General features: G+C 41.0%; 1 protein-coding gene across 4 annotated transcripts; it reads left to right on the top strand.

The window, feature by feature from the left end:
- Window positions 1-518: 518 nt before the first annotated feature.
- LOC100553459 (beta-1,4-galactosyltransferase 3) lies at window positions 519-16,559 on the top strand. Of its 4 annotated transcripts, none has more exons than XM_062962183.1 (8): window positions 519-665; window positions 7,622-7,714; window positions 10,520-10,863; window positions 12,597-12,832; window positions 13,589-13,776; window positions 14,431-14,553; window positions 14,940-15,044; window positions 16,070-16,559. In XM_062962183.1, exons 3-8 carry the CDS (start codon window positions 10,602-10,604, stop codon window positions 16,218-16,220), a joined length of 1,065 nt encoding a protein of 354 aa, XP_062818253.1. In that variant the 5' UTR covers window positions 519-665; window positions 7,622-7,714; window positions 10,520-10,601; the 3' UTR covers window positions 16,221-16,559. The 4 variants fall into 4 exon arrangements, with proteins under 4 accessions (XP_062818253.1, XP_062818252.1, XP_062818254.1 ...); XM_062962182.1 differs by having other exon boundaries at window positions 10,517-10,863; XM_062962184.1 differs by lacking the exon at window positions 7,622-7,714 and having other exon boundaries at window positions 574-665.
- The last annotated feature ends 1,715 nt before the right edge of the window (window positions 16,560-18,274 follow it).

The following is an 18,274-nucleotide window of genomic DNA, read 5'->3' as shown; positions in this document are numbered from 1 at the left end:
CCATAGACAGATTGAAGACAAACTTCTTCTGGGAACCCAAGTGCATGCAAACTGGTCCTATGTATGGATTGCATATTCCAGAAGCATTCTCTCCTGACGTTTCGCCCACACGTATGGTCCTATGTCTGTCTGTCTGTGTTTACTCAACTCCGCATAAACTCCCACGCGTTTTATTGCAGCTTATCTCAAAGTACACTGTATTATGTGCACTATGGAATAAGCCAGCTCCACCTGTTTGCTCCCTGGCTGATATTGCTGGGTATCTCTGATTTTAAAAAGCCTCGAGATAACAAACAGCCTGTCCTTGGTGATTGACTGGGAGAATGAAAAGGGGCGGGGCTCCTTTATGACGTCGGATTATACTCAGCGCCCCCTTTTGGGGACGGAGGTCTCCTTTTTTCCCCCCTCCGCCCCGCCCCTTTCCCGACCACGCGCCCCCTTTATTCTTCTTCTTCGGCTTTGGATCACTTCGCCACCAATAGCAAGCGAGGCGACGTTCTGACGTCACGGGCGCTCGGACTCTGATTGGCCGGCCTGGCGCGCCTCCCCCCCTCCCGCCGCTGGTTCGGCGCTACGCGATTGGCTGGGCTCCCACTCGGCGACTCGACGCCTGGCGGAGGGGAACAGAGGGGCAGCAGTTCCCTTCGGAGCTGAGCTGGCGGAGGGTGAGTCGGGCCCGGCTTCTAATACAGGCATGGGCCAACTTGGGCCTTCCCTTCAGGTGTTTTGGACTTCAACTCCCAGCATTCCTCACAGCCTCAGGCCCTTTCCTTTTCCCCCTCAGCCGCTTAAGCGGCTGAGGGGGAAAAGGAAGGGGCCTGAGGCTGTGAGGAATGCTGGGAGTTGAAGTCCAAAACACCTGAGGGAAAACCTAAGTTGGCCCAGACCTAGTGTATGGGGTGCAACTGACAGGCAGTTTTTCTGACATTGAGAGGGAGAGTCAATCTCCTGACTAAACTGGCACCTGAACTTGGCATTTTAGTTCTTTTTCTATTGTGGTATTCAATCCTAGCTCATTGAATGGCAAGCTTAGTCCCAGACATAGAGGCCTTTGTCCTTTTTGGCTCCACAATTCCACTCCTGATGCATGGAAGCCACTTTCTGCCCATCCGCTGCTTCCCAAGCCCCATCTACACTGCCCTGTAATGCAATTTAATTGCACTGATTTGCATTACATGGCAAGGTGTAATCATATACAGTAGAGACGCCTGGCTCGACAGCAGTACGTGTGAAAAGGATCTTGGGGTCCTCGTGGACAACAAGTTAAACACGAGCCAGCAATGTCATGCGGCAACGTTAAAAGCCAATGGGATTTTGGCCTGCCATAAGTAGGAGTATAGTGTCTAGATCCAGGGAGGTCATGCTACCTTTCTATTCCGCCTTGGTCAGACCACATCTGGAATACTGTAGAATCATAGAATAGTAGAGTTGGAAGAGACCTCATGGGCCATCCAGTCCAACCCCCTGCTAAGAAGCAGGAAATCGCATTCAAAGCACCCCCGACATATGGCCAATTCTTTGTCCAATTCTGGGCATCACAATTTAAAGGAGGTGTTGACAAGCTGGAATGTGTCCAGAGGAGGGCAACTAAAATGATCAAGGGTCTGGAGAACAAGCCCTATGAGGAGCGGCTGAAAGAGCTGGGCATGTTTAGCCTGCAGAAGAGAAGGCTGAGAGGAGACATGATGAGGGCTATGGATCAAGATGGGAGGGGAAGGCATAGGGAGGAGGGAGCAAGCTTGTTCTCTGCTGCCCTGGAGACTAGGACGCGGAACAGTGGCTTTAAACTACAGGAAAGAAGATTCCACCTGAACATTAGGAAGAACTTCCTCACTGTGAGAGTTGTTTGGCAGTGGAACTCTCTGCCCCAGGACTGTGGTGGAGGCTTTTAAGCAGAGGCTGGATGGCCATCTGTCAGGGGTGCTTTGCATGCGATTTCCTGCTTCTTGGCAGAATGGGGTTGGACTGGATAGCCCATGAAGTCTCTTCTAATGCTACGATTCTGTAAGTCTTGTTTATCCAACATAAACAGGCCGGCAGAATGTTGGATAAACAAAAATGTTGGACAATAAGAAGGATTAAAGAAAAGCCTATTAAATGTCAGATTACGTTACAATTTTACAAATTAAGCACCAAAACATCATGTTTTACAACAAATCGACAGAAAAAGTTGTTCAATACACGGTAACGTTATGTATTAATAACCATGTTTATGAATTTAGCACCAAAGCATTGCAATGTATTGAAAACATTGACTACAAAAACATTGACTTCTAAAAAATTGACTACAAATAAAGATAGAATTGCATAAAATGAACTTCGAGTAACAACATTGTTGGAAGTTAAATCCGTAAAAAGTTCAATCCTCTGAAGATTTTGAAAAATCTGTGATCCTTCCCTGCTTAGAGAAACAGCTGTGGATCTGGGCGTGAGGCAGACTGCGTTGGATAATATAGAATGTTGGATGAGCAAAGGTTGGATAAGTTAGACTCTACTGTAATTGCATTACATGGCAAGGTGTAATCATATAGCAGTTTAGTGTCTAGAGCCAGGGAAGTTATGCTACTTGTCTATTCTGCTTTGGTCAGACCACATTCTGGGCACCACAGGTGAAAGGAGATGTCAACAAGCTGGAATGTGTCCAGAGGAGGGCGGCTAAAAGGATCAGGGGTCTGAAGAACAAGCCCTATGAGGAGCAGCTTAAAGAGCTGGGCATGTTTAGCCTCCTGAAGACATGATGAGGGCCATGTATAAATATGTGAGGGGAAGTCATAGGGAGGGGGGAGCAGGCTTGTTTTCTGCTGCCCTGGAGACTAGGATGCAGAACAATGGCTTTAAATTACAGGAAAGGAGATTCCACCTGAACGTTAGGAAGACCTTTCTTACTGTGAGAACTGTTCAGCAGTGAAACTCTCTGCCCCGGAGTGTGGTGGAGGCTCCTTCTTTGGAGGCTTTTAAGCAGAGGCTGAATGACCATCTGTCGGGGGTGCTTTGAATGTGATTTTTCTGCTTTTTGGAAAGGGCTTGGACTGGATGGTGTGATGATTTCTTCCAATGCTATGATTCTGTGAATCTGTGATTCTAGATAATGCAGTTAAAACTGCATTCTGAAACTGGCAGTACTTGATTTTGTACTGTACTTGGAACTAATAATTGGATTTTTGCAAAGAAGCAGCACGAGGGAGGGAAAATTAGAGTTTTAAGCCATAGACATATAGTATATCTGTTAGTAGTGGATGCACATACCCATATTATTTAGTAATGTTAGAAAAGGATTTGATTTTGTTATTTTTTGTGGAAATACAACTTCTGACTACTCCTTTGATCTCTTTGGTTTTGTTTCCTCCTCAGTCTTGATTTCCCTCTTTTTAGTGTTGAAGAAACAATCTAAACAGCTCCAAACTGGACACTGGATAGAAGTTTGGGAGTGATGGTTCTATGCCATGATGATTCCATTCCTTCCGCTTTTAGTTCCTGCTTTTTGTTTCCTGTAATGGAGACAATTCTGTATGTGGACATAATATTGGTGATTCACCCATACTATTCATAATAGGTGTTTTCATTAGTGTTGAAATAGGCATAGAGGTACAAAGATGGTTGGATAAGACTTCATTTAAAAGAAATGTGTTTTTGGAATTCATTTGTATTTATTGCAGAATTGGAGATGAAGTTGGCTTATCGTTCCTTTCCTAAACCTAGACTTTGCATCATGAAAAAATTATATTTGAAATGGGCTTGTAGCTTTGGAAGGAAATATCTCAAAGTTTGCTCTAGTTTTTAATCTGTTTACACTATGACAGTTCTGTGACTTGCTATAAACTTTCTGTGGTGTTTCGCTGATAAAGATGCTAATTTATGATTAGAAGTAGCTGTGTGGTTTTAGCTTACAGCATTCAGGGTTGCAGTGATTCTAGCTGATTGGCTAGGATAAAATAATCAGCTTAGATTTTTAAACAAATGTTCACAAGTTGATGTTTTTTAATCCCAGCGGTTTGTTTGCACTGCCAGATACAAAAGTTAATGGGGGCAAAGGGCATCCTGGAAAACAGTAAGGTTTCTATAGCCGATTGTCTGTCATTGTTGAGACTCCTGAATCCCTTATAATCCTTACTAGTCAAGCTATATTTTGTTTCAGTTTTACATATGTCACCAGTAGAGCACTGTGTCCAAGCTTGTGTTTTCTAGCTAAATGTTATTTTGTGCCTCCTGACGCTTTGTGATATGTAAACACATGATAATATATAAATACCCGAAGTTATTCATGGGAAGGACATTTCCTTGTCTTTTATTCTGCTGTATTTATATACTGAATACTTCCTTTGTACGTTTCTGTTTTCTTTCTCATGCTTTGACGCATGATCGGAATAAATGCCTTCCGGTTAGTATCTTACAATTTCCCATCTCAAATCAGATATAGTCTTGTGAAACATACAGGAATGGCCAAGTCTTAAACTATGTTCCTGATTCCTGGGATTTTCTTGTCTTTTTTTCCTTTGCAGTTCAATGCTGTATGCATTTCTTGGTTTGTTGTTGGGTCCTGTCATCATCATCATAATATAATAATAATGGTATTTCTTACCTGCCTCTCCTTGTGGCTCGAGGCAGGTTACAGAATAATTAAAATCATGACAGTGTAGGCAGGCACTTAATTTAGATGTTGACTATATACTGTATGTGTCTTTTGCATATAAAACTGACATGTAGATAAAGAATAGATGATTTTTCAGCCTACAAGAAATATGTCTTTGAAATTCAACTTTCAGCGTCTGAGCCCTTTAACATCCTCAAGATAGAATATAGTTGCAAGAGGCAACTAAGGATAATTTGAAAGCGGTTCTTTTGGCTGGTGTCCATTTCATAGAGTTACATCTTCATACAGTGCTTTTGCAAATGCTGATGTGTTTTAGTCTATAGGCACGGAGAAATTTGCCCACTTAGAAATTGGATGAGTGGGTTTTTGGATCCTTTATTTTGTTTTCCTCCTCCGTTTCCTTTACAGTAAGGAAGTTATTTGAATGATTTTAGATTATGAGTAGGCAGGCAGAGAATAATCTCTTTCTCTCTGTATATTTATTGTGCAGTGTTATAATTTTAGGTGCCTTATAAATAAAGTATGATAATGGCTTTGAATGTCAGACTTGACAGACCTTTTGTTTCAGCTAACAGGGTTTTCAATGCTTTCTATTTCATCCGAGAAGGGATGAAAGTCAACACAAAGAAGAACCCTGGAATAGGGGAAGCAACTGTATTTTCTTTTGTATAGCCTTTCTGTGAAAGGTGAGCAGTGCTCATGTCTCTTTTTTCTGGGTTGGTCTGAAACATAAGAGCCCAATTGGACCAGACCACAGGCCCATTTAGTTCAGTGTCCAGCTTTCTGCAGTGACTGACTGCATTCTCCTGGAATGCTTAGAATTAGTAGTCCTCTGCTATTATGAATTTCTGCAATGCTTATAGATAATGCCTTTAGCTGTGATGGCCAATTACTACAGATGATCTCTTCTCTGAATTTGACTAATGCCCTTTCAAAGTTGTCTAAGTCCATCGCCATCATCAAAACTGGAACAGAGAATTCCATATGTTAGCTGCATATTGTGTGAAGCACTTTCTTTTGTATATTGTTACGTTTTGGCCAGTCAGTTTCATTGTGTGGTCCTAGTCTTATGGAAGATGCAAATATAGCCTTTCTCAGTATGGAATCAGTTCCAAACTCTGATAACTGTGATTACCCTTTTTAGCATATAAAACTGTCTACAAGGGTATGGGGAAGTGTATACACACTTGTGCATGGGTTTCATTGTTAGATGTGATTGGTGCAGACTACATCACTTTCCCCATAGACAGATACAGATGATCTCGAGAGTTAGAGGGTCTTATAGATTATATGGTTCATTACATTGTAATCAGATGTGCTCTCTGTTGCTTCTGAAGGCAGCAATAGAATTGTATGAAAAGTGCAGAAAAGCAATTTGCTCCTAAGCATTATGAGAACCCTCATAATAATATGAGCTACATGAGAATGGAACAGATGTCTTCGGGAGAGGTTAGGCTTTCCTTTTCTGGAGATACTTTAGCAGAGGCTAAATTATTGTATTTAGAAATGTTACAGTTGCTTCCTGTTTTTCAGTCCCTTCATTGATGATCTCAGTGCAAAGATGATTCTATAGGTTGGAAGGTAACCAAAGGCCAAATGAACTACATACAGTTTTACAAATAACAGGAACTTGACTTTTCTCTGTTATTTCTTTGCCAGCTCATTCCACCATTTAAATATAGTGAAAGCTGAACTTGAGGACATTGCTCATGTGTCTTATAGAAATACAATTTGATCACACAACTCCTGTTTCTGGTAAAGGATACCCTGTAACTAATAGTAATATGGATTGTAGAAGAATGTTATGAATGTGTCATTCTTGAAGGAATGCATGGGAAGCTAAAAGAAAATCTCACCTGCAGCACATGGCCATTTTTCACAGCCTGCCTTGTTTGCTCAGTGGTTTTAAGGATGAATTTCATTTGCTATATCTACAATGCCAGTGTTCCTGTTCTAAGTAAGCGATGCACATGTTTCTGGGAACATGTTACACAACTACTCAGCTTTAGAAGATGGCTGTTCGATGTTATCTAAATTGTACTGATTGTACAGCATTTTAAAATGCTTATATCTTATTTTTAATTAAGATTTTATGAGATGAGGGTTAGCTTGCTTTGAAGACTGTTTCTAGTTCTGTAAGGTTAGGATTTTAGAGAGAGCCACTTATTTATATTATTCAAGATGTTCCTATACCAATTCATGGTTTACTTGAACTCACTGGATAGCCATCTTGCTACAGTAAATATTGTGCACTTAGTTTGTATAGTACAATGGTACTTTTAATTGCAGGGGGAGTTGGAGGTAGAATGTCAGGACTTGTTATCCTTAATGATTCCTTATTCCAAAACATGGAGCCCTTGAAGAAGAAACAATTAAGCACAAGCATTGAGTCTTGACAACATCTGGGGTGTCCAAGCAACAGAATGCTAAGTGGCATTCCGCAGGGAACTGTAGAGGACTGAATCCCAGTGACTGCCTAACCTGTAGCAAGATCCCTGTCCCTTCTTATGTGAGAAAATAAACAAAGCAGTAAAAATTACTTTCTCTTTTTAGCATGGATGGGCTTGAGAAATGCTTAGATCATCTCAATTCTGTTATTTTTTGGGAGATTTGGTACATATTACAGAGGAAATGGGGTTATGAATAGTTTGCCCCTTTGCCACTATGAAAAGTATAGTGCTTAATCTTAGGTTAAAAATCTGTAAGGAGTGACAAATTGCATGCATTGATAGAGAGAGTTGTTATCTCATTTTCTGGCAGGGAAAACAGACTGCTGGTAGTGATTGCCTCCTACCCGTGTTCTGAATATATTGCATATTCCCGTTCCACTTTCACCCCTCCCTGTTTCCTCATCTCATTTTGCTCCAGACATTTTCCACTTCCTGTTTAAATTGGCTGCATACTGTAGGCTTGAAGACTCACATTACTGTGTGAAAATGCCAAGTTATACTTGGTGTTTTCTGTCTTGATTTCTTTGTGTGCACAGCTTCTATGTAAAGATCTACCTTTACCTTCTCAAATATATTGCAGAAATTCCATGGAAGTTGGGAGTAAACAAACGTTCAGCTCCAAAGAGTAAGGACCTCCAGATTTTACTGAACAAATAAGTCTGCTCAGTTTAAGGTAAGCCTGGGTGCCACCCTAAAAACTAAATGACAGTAATGATAGAGACAGATATACGACTTGGAAATATATTTTGTTTGGTGTGGAAACTGAGCTAATTTCTCCAGGCTGCAGATATGCAGGATCTGTTTATTTTTAAACAAGAACACAAAGGTCAAGTGCAAAATGAGGTTTGGGGGAAAGAAGTAGTTGGTTCCTAAATTCCATGTTCCTTAGGAAGCTGCTTTATGCTGATTGTTGATCCATCTTGCCAAGAGAAGGACTCATGTGTTACTTCAGATTGGCTGGATTTAAAATCTCAGCAGTTTTAACCAGCATAGCCAGACGGGAGCAGTGCAGAAAGGTGGTCTGGCCTCATAGTTCAATGCCAACTGGGCGCTTCCACAGATTTTTAGATAAGAATTTCTCTTAACTTTGCCTTGAAGTATTGGGACCTTATGTACCTATATAGCATAAACTCAATGACTGAGATACAGCCCTTTTATCATAATATATGTTTATGACATCCATACTCAAATATGTTACTACAGCTCAAGAATTCTGCCCAAGATGCTAACATTAAGTGTGGTTTAGATAACAAGTCTCTCTGATCTTTCCTAATGGAAAGAAATACTTTTGTGTTTCAGAACTTTATAAGATTATCATCTTTCACCCATTTCTCTGGGAATTGGCAACCTCCCAAACAGTACACCTTTTGGGTTGTTGTATGTTTTCCGATCTGTATGGCCGTGTTCCAGAAGTATTCTCTCCTGACGTTTCGCCCACATCTATGGCAGGCATCCTCAGAGGTTGAGGTATGCCTGCCATAGATATGGGCGAAATGTCAGGAAATAATACTTCTGGAACATGGCCATACAGCCCAGAAAACATACAACAACCCTGTGATCCCAGCCATGAAAGCCTTCGACAACACAGTACACCTTTTCACACTTTGATCAGAAACAGGTAGTGTAATATTGATAGAACATAATCAACAAGACTGTTGTAAAATATGTACCCTTAGGAGGAGGATATTTTGAAACTGGTTTCTCTAGTAATAATCCTGATAGTCAGGAGTTAAGAATTGGTCAAGATTGAAGTTGAAAACCACAGCTGAAACAAGGTCCATACATTCCACTGGGTAGGAGGGTGTTTGATTAAATGTAAAAGGTTGGGAGAGAGCTCTTTACTAGATTTCACTGATGTGTTTTCTTTTTAATATTATTGATTAAAACAGATTAGTGATCTACTCTCCCTTTGCCTAGTTTGTATCTCCTCAGTCCCACTTTGCCGGACTTGGATTTAGGATGAACTGTCAAAAGAATGAATATTCCAATTGTGACTAAAATATCTCCTTTCCCTTCAAAGGGAATCTTATCCCAGAAGTTGTAATACGGTTCCAAATCTGCTCACATAAGGACATTTCATAAATAATTCAAGTCCAAATAAATGTCCTTTCTCATATAGGCAGTTTTCTCTTTTGGTAGTTTCTTTAATTGGTCAGCCAAAAGGTTCTATAGGCTATAGGCAGATCTTAAGAATTATGATTTTTCTTTTTAAAGGGGGATTCCAGCTCCCAGGATTTGAGTTGGGATATTATAGGAATATATTTCCAAGTTTCATCCAAAATGCACTGCTCTTGTGAAATTTCTCTATGCATTTGTGTGTGTGTCCTTGTTGTTCCTGAGCTGATGTATCTATGGAGATCACATAAAGCCTTTGACAACACACATAAACATTGTCCCTACCTAGTTACAGATTCTGAAGTGACAGAATCCATGAGGACTGCAATGTGGAAGAGCAAATTTCACAGCTATAAATTCAGAGCACCTGTAAATTCCTCTTCCACATTAACTGTGAGTGACAGTTGTTATGGGATCCCATGCCCTGCCCAGCAAACAGTTATCCTGGAGCAAAGCCAATATGCCAACATTAAAAAGGAACAAGGAAAATAGTGAGTCTACAGTTGGTCTTGCTTCAGTGTGGCTTCTTATGCATCTGGAGAGGTAGGGGTAAGCTGCTAATATGTCTTGTCTGGCCATTTGCATGTTTAAGATTGTGGTGAGCAGATTTGTCTTGTGTTTGGTGCGTGGATTGGCCAGGCTGTGGATCTTACTGGGATGTATGGATAAAAAATTTGAGCTTTTTTACCTACACACAAGTGAGAAAGATGCTTTTCTGATAGTGCACTGACTGGAACAGTTATCTCCCGCAAATCTGATTTTTTACTAGAACTGTTGCCAGTTTGAGAGAATTATTAATTTATCTGTCAGTCAGATTTTTATAAACTTGCTTTTCTTGTTGGTCGTTCCTGTGCTGTTGAACTCGCTTTCTGGAGTCAAGACCTCCATGGTGGCCCTCTGGTAGCTGATGAAGGCTTTTTGCTTTGTCAGGCCTTTGGGAAATGACTATTTGGAGATGGCTTTTAATAATCTGCTGCATTTTCTACATTCGTTGCATTTTAATCATTATGCTTTAAATTCTAATTGCTGATCTAATTATCTTCGTACATTTTCAGTGATGTGGACCTTTATATGTATTTAATTTTTTAAACCACTTTGAGTGAACAAGGTTGGGAAAACAGTAGGACATAAATAAATGAATAATTCATCAAAACAAAATACTGTTTGCCTGTTTTGCATGTTTATGTTGCAGTCAGTGTCATTTGAAAGAGAAAGAGGGAAGAATGACCTTAAGATGTTGCTTGCTATCATATGGTTTTATAAGATTCTATTTTAAAAAATCTGTGGGATCGATTATGTATCTGTTTATCTGAATGGATTCATTTGACTAAGTTCTCTTTTTAAACTCTTGTGTTCCCAGCAGGTTGCTGTTTCCTTTCGCCTTTGTTGCTGGCACCTTTAGGCCCAGCTGCACTATGGATAGATGATCCTGGTCCTGTTCCGCCATGCTGCAGGTGCGTGGCCGCTACCTGCTGGTCTTCCTGGGAGTGCAGTTGGTGGTGATGGCTCTGCTGTACCACGAAGGCTACCGGAAACGTGTTGCCTATTTCCTAGGCATTTTCTACAAAGGGGGCACATTGACGATGTTGGCCAGCTTACACAATGCCTCACTCCCAGGGGATGTCTACGCCAACCTCAGCTTGATTGCCCGACCTCCTCTGCCCCCAGATGACCTTCCTTACTGTCCAGAGGTGTCTCCTTTCCTTGGTAAGAGAACCAAAGCACCTAGATTTTGGTTTTGGTGGACATTGGGTTCTAAGCCAAGACTTTAATTCTCTTGACTGAGATAGAACTTTAGACAAATAGAAATAAACACAAGTAATCCATAGAGTATCACAGCTACAATCTACTCAGTCAGGGGTGGAGGATCTTTTAAATGGCCCACCCATGAAGGCCTTCTATGGCAGGTATCATCAATGATCCTGGTGATGCCCTGATGAGTAAGTGGAATAAAAATCTAACCAAGATTATTGACACGATAGCTCCAAATGCCCTCTCCAATTCGTTACTAACCAGTCTTCCTGGTATACAGAGACTCTCAGGGAACTGAAATGGGAAGGACAATGACTTGAGTTTTAGAAAAGCCTTAAAAACATGGCTATGTGCCCAGGCTTTTAACGAATAAATGATAAAGACGACCCAGATTGTTCTATGGATAAAGTTGGAGGATATTGGACGAACGGATTTTAAGCATATGTTTTATGTTTTATATTTTATACTGTATTTAATTGGTTGTAATATATTTTTATATGTTGTTTTTAATGATGTATCGGCATCGAATTGTTGCCAATTGTACGCCGCCCTGAGTCCCTCCGGGTGAGAAGGGCGGGATAGAAATATTTGAAATAAATAATAGAGTGCAGATGTCAGAAAGCCCGACATCTTTGTTCCTTTAATGTGACAATATGTGCAGTAAATAAAGCTTTCTTTTCCACACGTATTGCATCCACAAATTCATGTCCAACTGAGCTGTTCAGGATGGTGAGAGGTCTATCCCAAGTACCCTCACCTCTGAACCTGCTGGTAGTACCTTCAGTAGCTTATTGTGATACCTTTAATGATGCTTTGAATGGGATTACACTAGATCTGATTCAACTGATGAGTACTGCTGATGTGGACAAGCTATTGGGACAAGTAAGGAGCACAACCTTCTTTCTTGATCTCTGTCCCTCTTGGCTGGTTGTCCAGAGAGGAGATGCAATTTGATCTCAAATACAACAAATTATCAATACATCTCTCAGGGTATCTTCATTTTTTTGGGCAAGGTAATTGAGAAGGCAGTTGCCCTCCAACTCCAGGCAGTTTTGGATGACACACTTCCCTGACCCATTTCAAACCAGCTTCAGAGCAGGATATGGAGTTGAGACTGCTATGGTTGCCTTAGTGGATGATCTCCATCATAACACTTACTGGAGGAATGAGTCCCTATTGGTGCTTCGAGATTGGCAGCTTTTGATACCATTAACCATGATATTCTTCTGGAAAGTTTATATACGTCTGGCTGGTCGAATGAAAAAGAACAGCAATTTTTGTCACTGTAACATTAACTAGTAAATAAAAAACTATAGTTTCAAAAACCAACAAAAATGGAACTTGTAACTTATGGATCCATTTTATGCATACTTTTTAGTTAGTTGTTTATGTTTACACATTCATGAACTGAAAGAATTTACTCTCCTTTCACTTATTTTTCCCCTCCTAGAAATGACAATTGAAGACTTTAAACACATCATTGAAGGTTGACAATATGACCAGAAATAAAATGGGTGGTGAAAATAAGGACATTGGAATAATAAAAAAAAGTTAGTCTTGTAACTCAGTTTGATCTATAATGAAATTATTTTGAATTGTTTTCCATGGGAACTTTGGTTTGCTGTGAGGGAGACCTCCAATCTGTTGACACATAATGTGTTTACTGACACGTCTCTATCCATCTGCAGGAGGCCCCATTCGGGTAACCTTTCCTCCATACCTGACACTGGAAGACATTGTGAGGAAGAATCCTTATGTGAGCAAAGGGGGTCGCTACCGGCCCCCAGACTGTGATTCCATCCATAAAACAGCTGTGATCATTCCCCATCGCAATCGGGAGCAGCACTTGAAGTATCTGCTCTACTACCTGCACCCGTTTTTACAAAGGCAGCAGCTTAGTTATGGTATCTACATCATCCATCAGGTATGGTAGTAGTTGAGAGCCTGGGGAGGCAGGAAACATAGGATATGATTCTGTTATTTAATCGCAGGTAAAAAGTGACCCATTGAATCTATTGCTTTTATGGTGAGTCAACACATTGGCCAGTCCAGTTGATTCAATGTATCTGTTCTAGTAAGAACATATAGTAGGATTTGGGTCCAGGTTTCCAGCACATTCTCAGGAAAGAGGCAAATGTTGAAATTAAAACTGGGAGTGGGGGCCCTTTGCAGCAACAATAGTGGGAAAGAGATCCACAATTCTTCTCTGCCAGTTGCAGGAACTTGGCAATGGCCCCATACCATCTCTGTTTCTCCATTGGTGTATTTTTCTCTGCAGTTAGGAGAATGGAGCGCAAACTTAGCAGCCTCATCTTTGTCTCTCCTTTGGAATTTTCACTGTAGGCAGTTAGCCAACCAAATATGGTTTCAGAGCTAGGCAATAGAGAGGGGCAGTAAGCAGCAAGTCGTGACTTTCAACTATGCTGAAGAGCTGAACCCAAGCCAGATATACTGACAACAGTAGAACAGAAGGGAGTGTTGGGAGTAGGCCAGTATGCTTGAGATCCTTGAAGTGGGAGGAGATCAGCCGGGGACAACTGAGGTCCTATTAAAAGTTTATAAAGTTGGAATGCATATCATGAGCAGTAATGTCTGATTGTGAGAGAATGGCGTCGTGGAGGAAGTCTTTTAGTGTGGGTTGTGTACATGTGTATTTACTTGTATCACTCATTTTTCTCAGGCTGAGAACTACATTTTTAATAGAGCCAAACTCTTGAATGTGGGCTTTAAGGAGGCTATGAAGGATGAGGACTGGGACTGTATTTTCTTCCATGATGTGGACCTTATCCCTGAAGACGATCGCAACATGTATACCTGTGACCGGTTTCCTAAACATGTGGCTATCGCTATGGACAAGTTTGGTTACAAGTGAGTTAACTGAGCATTATATTCCCTCCACCCAGAATGCCCCTCTTATTTCTACTCACCAACTCTTTCCTTTTAAAAATAGATATCCTTTATGTTTTAGTTCTTTCTAAAAATAATATTGTGCTAAAAAGAGTTCCTTTTCATGTTTTGCAGACTGCTAACTGGGCTGTGGGAATAGTGTGTGTTGCGATAGCTTGTTAGATTTAAGCTCAGGGATACCTGGGTTTGAATCTTTACTTAGAGCTTCAGTTGCTTATGAATGTTGCTGCAAGAAAGGCGGTAGCTCCGAAATGGCCTCTTCTGAAATAAACTAGAGTGCTGCCCATGAAAGCCCTAAAATCATTTCTATGTCAGAGGGAGATGTGAGGATACAGTGGAGTTTTAATTTGATTGGACCCACTGCTATTTGACCTCTTCTCTCCCAGAATTGGCTATTTCATTTGGTTAATGTAACAGTTACATAAGATGTTACATCCAAGTCTATTTTGCATCCCATGTCTCTCTTCGTATCATCCTTAGATTACAACCCTGTTCTATAGCAGGGGATTCTAAACACAAGAAGAGATTCTGCAGGATTTTCTCTTGAGATTGTGCACAGTATTAGTTGGTAACCTACTGCTTTCTAAATGCCCATTTCAATTAATATTCTGTTAGGCTTCCCTACAAGACCTACTTTGGAGGTGTTGCAGCGCTCAGTCCAGAGCAATATATGAAGATGAATGGCTTTCCCAACAACTACTGGGGCTGGGGCGGTGAAGATGACGACATTGCAGTCCGGTAAGAATTCTCTTGCCAAATCTTAGTGATAGAAGAGCAAACAGATGCATTGTCAGGTATTCAGCCACCTGCTGCACACAGACAGGCCTGTTATAAATGCAGGGTGGGACCTCCGGAATCCTGGCTCACAAGGCATGTGGTAATTCCTAGAGACTGTGTAGAACAAGCAGAACATGGGCAGAGATTGGGGTGGATCAGGAAACTACAAGTTTATACATTTTTTTCTGGGGTGTATGAAGAATGTCACAAATGCAGTGGGTCAGATTTGAAGATGCTGAAACCGAGTGTACTGTATGAGTTGTCTTGACTGTTGAGATACCTGTACATGTGTTGCAGGCACTTTCAGGTTCCAACCGATGCCAAAATGTCTCTCTCCTCTCCTCCAGGGTGGCATTGAGTGGGATGGTGATCTCCCGCCCATCTGTTCAATATGGCCGTTACCGTATGATCAAACATGGACACGACAAGGGCAACGAGCAGAACCCCAAGAGGTGAGTGGGAGAGAACTCCTGGGGGAAGAAACCACTCTTGGGCAACCAGGTTTCTCATACATAAATGTAGATCCCCAAATATACACAAGCCCTTCCCTTTTGTTCCCTGCAAGCTTTGTTAATACCTGCAGAATCTATTCTACTCAGGATGCATTTGTGATGCAGATGGTACCAGAGGTAAACGACTCATGGAGAATAATTTATTTTGTCCATGTGACAGTGAAGTCTGACCATCCTCAAACTTATATGATGGCCTGCATTATTTGCAGCTGAACTTCATAAAAGAAAGCTGTGAGTTTAGCCAGGATTAACACACTAGAGTGAGATGACAACCCGGGACAATTCCTTAAGATGCATTGAAGTTAAGGAAGAAGGGTTCTAGAGCAGTTATGTTAGAACTATATAGGTTTTATATTTTTATGCTGATTTTTTTCTTGATCATTGTGTAGCAGGTCTTCCTACAATCCTATTTTTGAGGAGCCAAATAATCAGGACTAAATGCTTGTAACTATAGAAAGCTTACTGGCTGATTCTGATCAATCTTAAATTCTGGCTATAACAGCACTGAATGTTGCTTGGTTCTTACTCATTGCTAATAATTTCCTTCTGAGGGCTGCATGTTGTTGTTGTTTTTTTTTTGTCCCAGTTGTGTGTTCTGAGATCATTTCAACTCAGAACCACTTCTCATTATTGATAAAGTTCCTGCTTTTAAAACTGGACTTTTTTTTTTACCACTGTTACTCTTCTATTCCTTTTCCAACCTATGTGTTCTTCATCCCACCCTGTGAACTTTCTTCAGACAAGCCACTTAATAATTGAGTGGCTTGTGTACCTTCTGTTACAGATATACTCTTTATTATAGAAAACTGATTGTTTTACCACACTGCAGAATATTGACCAAATACTATTCCACTAGAAATCTCTGTAAAAAGAATGCAGTTTGTCCCTAAAACACAAACGTATTGGTAGGGGAAGAGTAGGCAATGCTTGAATAAGAGGTTTTTTTTTGTTACTTTCTCTTCCAGATTTAACTTGCTGGCCAAGACAAAGAGAACGTGGAAACAGGATGGTATGAACACATTGGAGTACCAGTTGCTTTCCAAGGAATTGCAACCTCTCTACACAAATATCACGGTCTTCATTGGCACCGAGAAGGGAATGCAACGGTCCACGTGATGCGCTTGCCTTTGAGTGGCATGGAACAAGACATTGACATTGCTCCTGGACTGAAAAAACCAAAGAATCCGGAAAAGGATGTCTAGCCCTGAGCACTGCAGTTGTGTCATGGGGAGACTGCAGTAAGACTCAGTGGGAACTTTATACACACTTTCCTTCCACTGCCCCCAGCAGTTTTATCTTGGGTGGTAGTGGAGCCTGACTTCTGGGGACTTAGTTTGTGAGATGCCTTTCGTACCTTGGTTAAAGGAGCAGCACAGTAGGACTGACCTTTGCAGTCTGAACCTCCCCTGTTGCTGCACCATGGTTTTTCTTATTAAAGTGCAATTTATTTTACAAGTGTGTAGTCAAGTGGAACCTTTTCTGCTGGAGACAGAAGCTGGGAAATTTGTGAGGTGAGCTGTGCTCTTTTCCAGGACAGGAGCTGTGGTCTTGTTGGCTGGAAAGCAACCCGTGCTGTTCTGCTTCCAGAGCTGATTATATAAGCAATTGAATGATTTTGCCCCCAGCAGATACTGGTTTGTATTTGAGGAAATGGTGGGCCCATATGCAGTATATCAGCAGGGCCTGGGAAGTCATGGTGGAATGTCACCGTTATTTGTATTTCTTCCATTTTGCTTTGAGCCCTATTTGTGTTCTGATCATGAGCCCCTGCTGCAGAAACATTCACATGGGATTTTCTCCCTTGGATGATAAGTCTGTCTCAGGGTTGTCTTCTCTCTCAACTGTAGGGGCTCAGCTAGCTTTCTGACTTGCTAAATGCAAGTGGAACCTTTCAGCACGGAGACGCTTGTCAACTACAAAAGATTCTACTGAAATGATGCCAGTGTGGCCTAATGTTAAATTCCTAACAAACATGAATGGACAAACAACAGGTACAATTGCAGGTACCAATAGTTGAAATTCTTTGAATGAATTTGCCTGTCACAAATGCTTGGAATATTACTTTTAAAAGGGAATGCTTTTGCTCATTAATCTGGTCACCCAGTTGTTACTATTACAGAAATTCAGAAAGGCTCTCATGAATTGTTTGTAACCAACAACATGCCATTATTGTCATTACCATACCACAGGAAAATGTTCTTTGGCTACCTCAAGAACCCAGTTGTGGAGTTTGTTTTGCAAAGGTATCAAATTCAAAAGAAATCCTGAAGAATGAGTTATAGACGGCAGCACATTGTTGCCTAGGAGTAGAAAATTATGTACAGATCAAAACTATGAAAATGTATCAAATCACTTTGGTACAAGAGAATTGCATTTTATAGGGAAAAAAAATCAATATCCTCTGTACTTTTTTCCAATTCCTCTTAAGATTTATTCAGTTGGGATTTGATACCTTTTGGCAACAAGCTTCACAATTGAGATAATGTACTTTGGCCATTGTGAAAAAAACAATACAAAGCAATCCTTCTGAACTGTTGCTCAGGTCAGCCACCTTTGCGACCTCTTCTCATTGCTCAGCCTGAATCAGCACAGCAATGCATTACTGTAGGTGCCCACTTCAAAGAATTTTCCTGAAATGAACATATCAGATCTGGCAAGCAAAATCCTGAGAAATCTGTTAGAATATCTTGATGGCCCTGCTGGGTCAGACCTTTTTGTTACATCGTGTTCAGTGTTCCTCCCTCTACAGGGAACAATTCATAGGATCCCAAGTTGCTGTGTTTTTCAGAGCAAGATCCAAGTTGAGGTACCAGTTGTACAATGTCTGAAGGAGTGACATGGAAAGTTGATCAAAGGGAGTTGAACACAGCTGCTGTGCTACAGTGCTATCAAATTGAACTTATGCTTTCAGAGAGAATTTGCCAAATAACTGGCAGTGTGCTTTTAAAGAAGAGGACATTTATTTTTAAAACGAGGTGGCTTTTTAAAAGCAAGTTGAAGGTTAAAAAGCTTTTTAGTGACAGGACATAAAAGGGTAGGCTGCTTATCTGTAACTGTGTTTCTTCAAGTGGTCATATGCAAAATCACACATAGTGCATGGATCACTATCAACTCTTCTAGAGCAGGTCTACGCAACCCGGGGCCCCCCGGCTCCCAGGATTCCTGACCAT

Source organism: Anolis carolinensis, unplaced genomic scaffold, assembly GCF_035594765.1.
Source record: "Anolis carolinensis isolate JA03-04 unplaced genomic scaffold, rAnoCar3.1.pri scaffold_10, whole genome shotgun sequence".
NCBI lineage: Eukaryota > Metazoa > Chordata > Lepidosauria > Squamata > Dactyloidae > Anolis > Anolis carolinensis.
Note: the sequence above shows the minus strand (reverse complement) of the source record. Positions and strands in the feature narration are given on the sequence as shown.

What these genes read in the sequence shown, in the direction of transcription:
- LOC100553459 (XM_062962183.1), top strand. Translation starts at nt 10,602, where the DNA reads ATGCTGCAGGTGCGTGGCCGCTACCTGCTGGTCTTCCTGGGAGTGCAG. An exon ending in GTATCTACATCATCCATCAG is followed by an intron (nt 12,833 to 13,588) that starts GTATGGTAGTAG and finishes CATTTTTCTCAG; the next exon opens with GCTGAGAACTACATTTTTAA. An exon ending in GATGACGACATTGCAGTCCG is followed by an intron (nt 14,554 to 14,939) that starts GTAAGAATTCTC and finishes CCTCTCCTCCAG; the next exon opens with GGTGGCATTGAGTGGGATGG.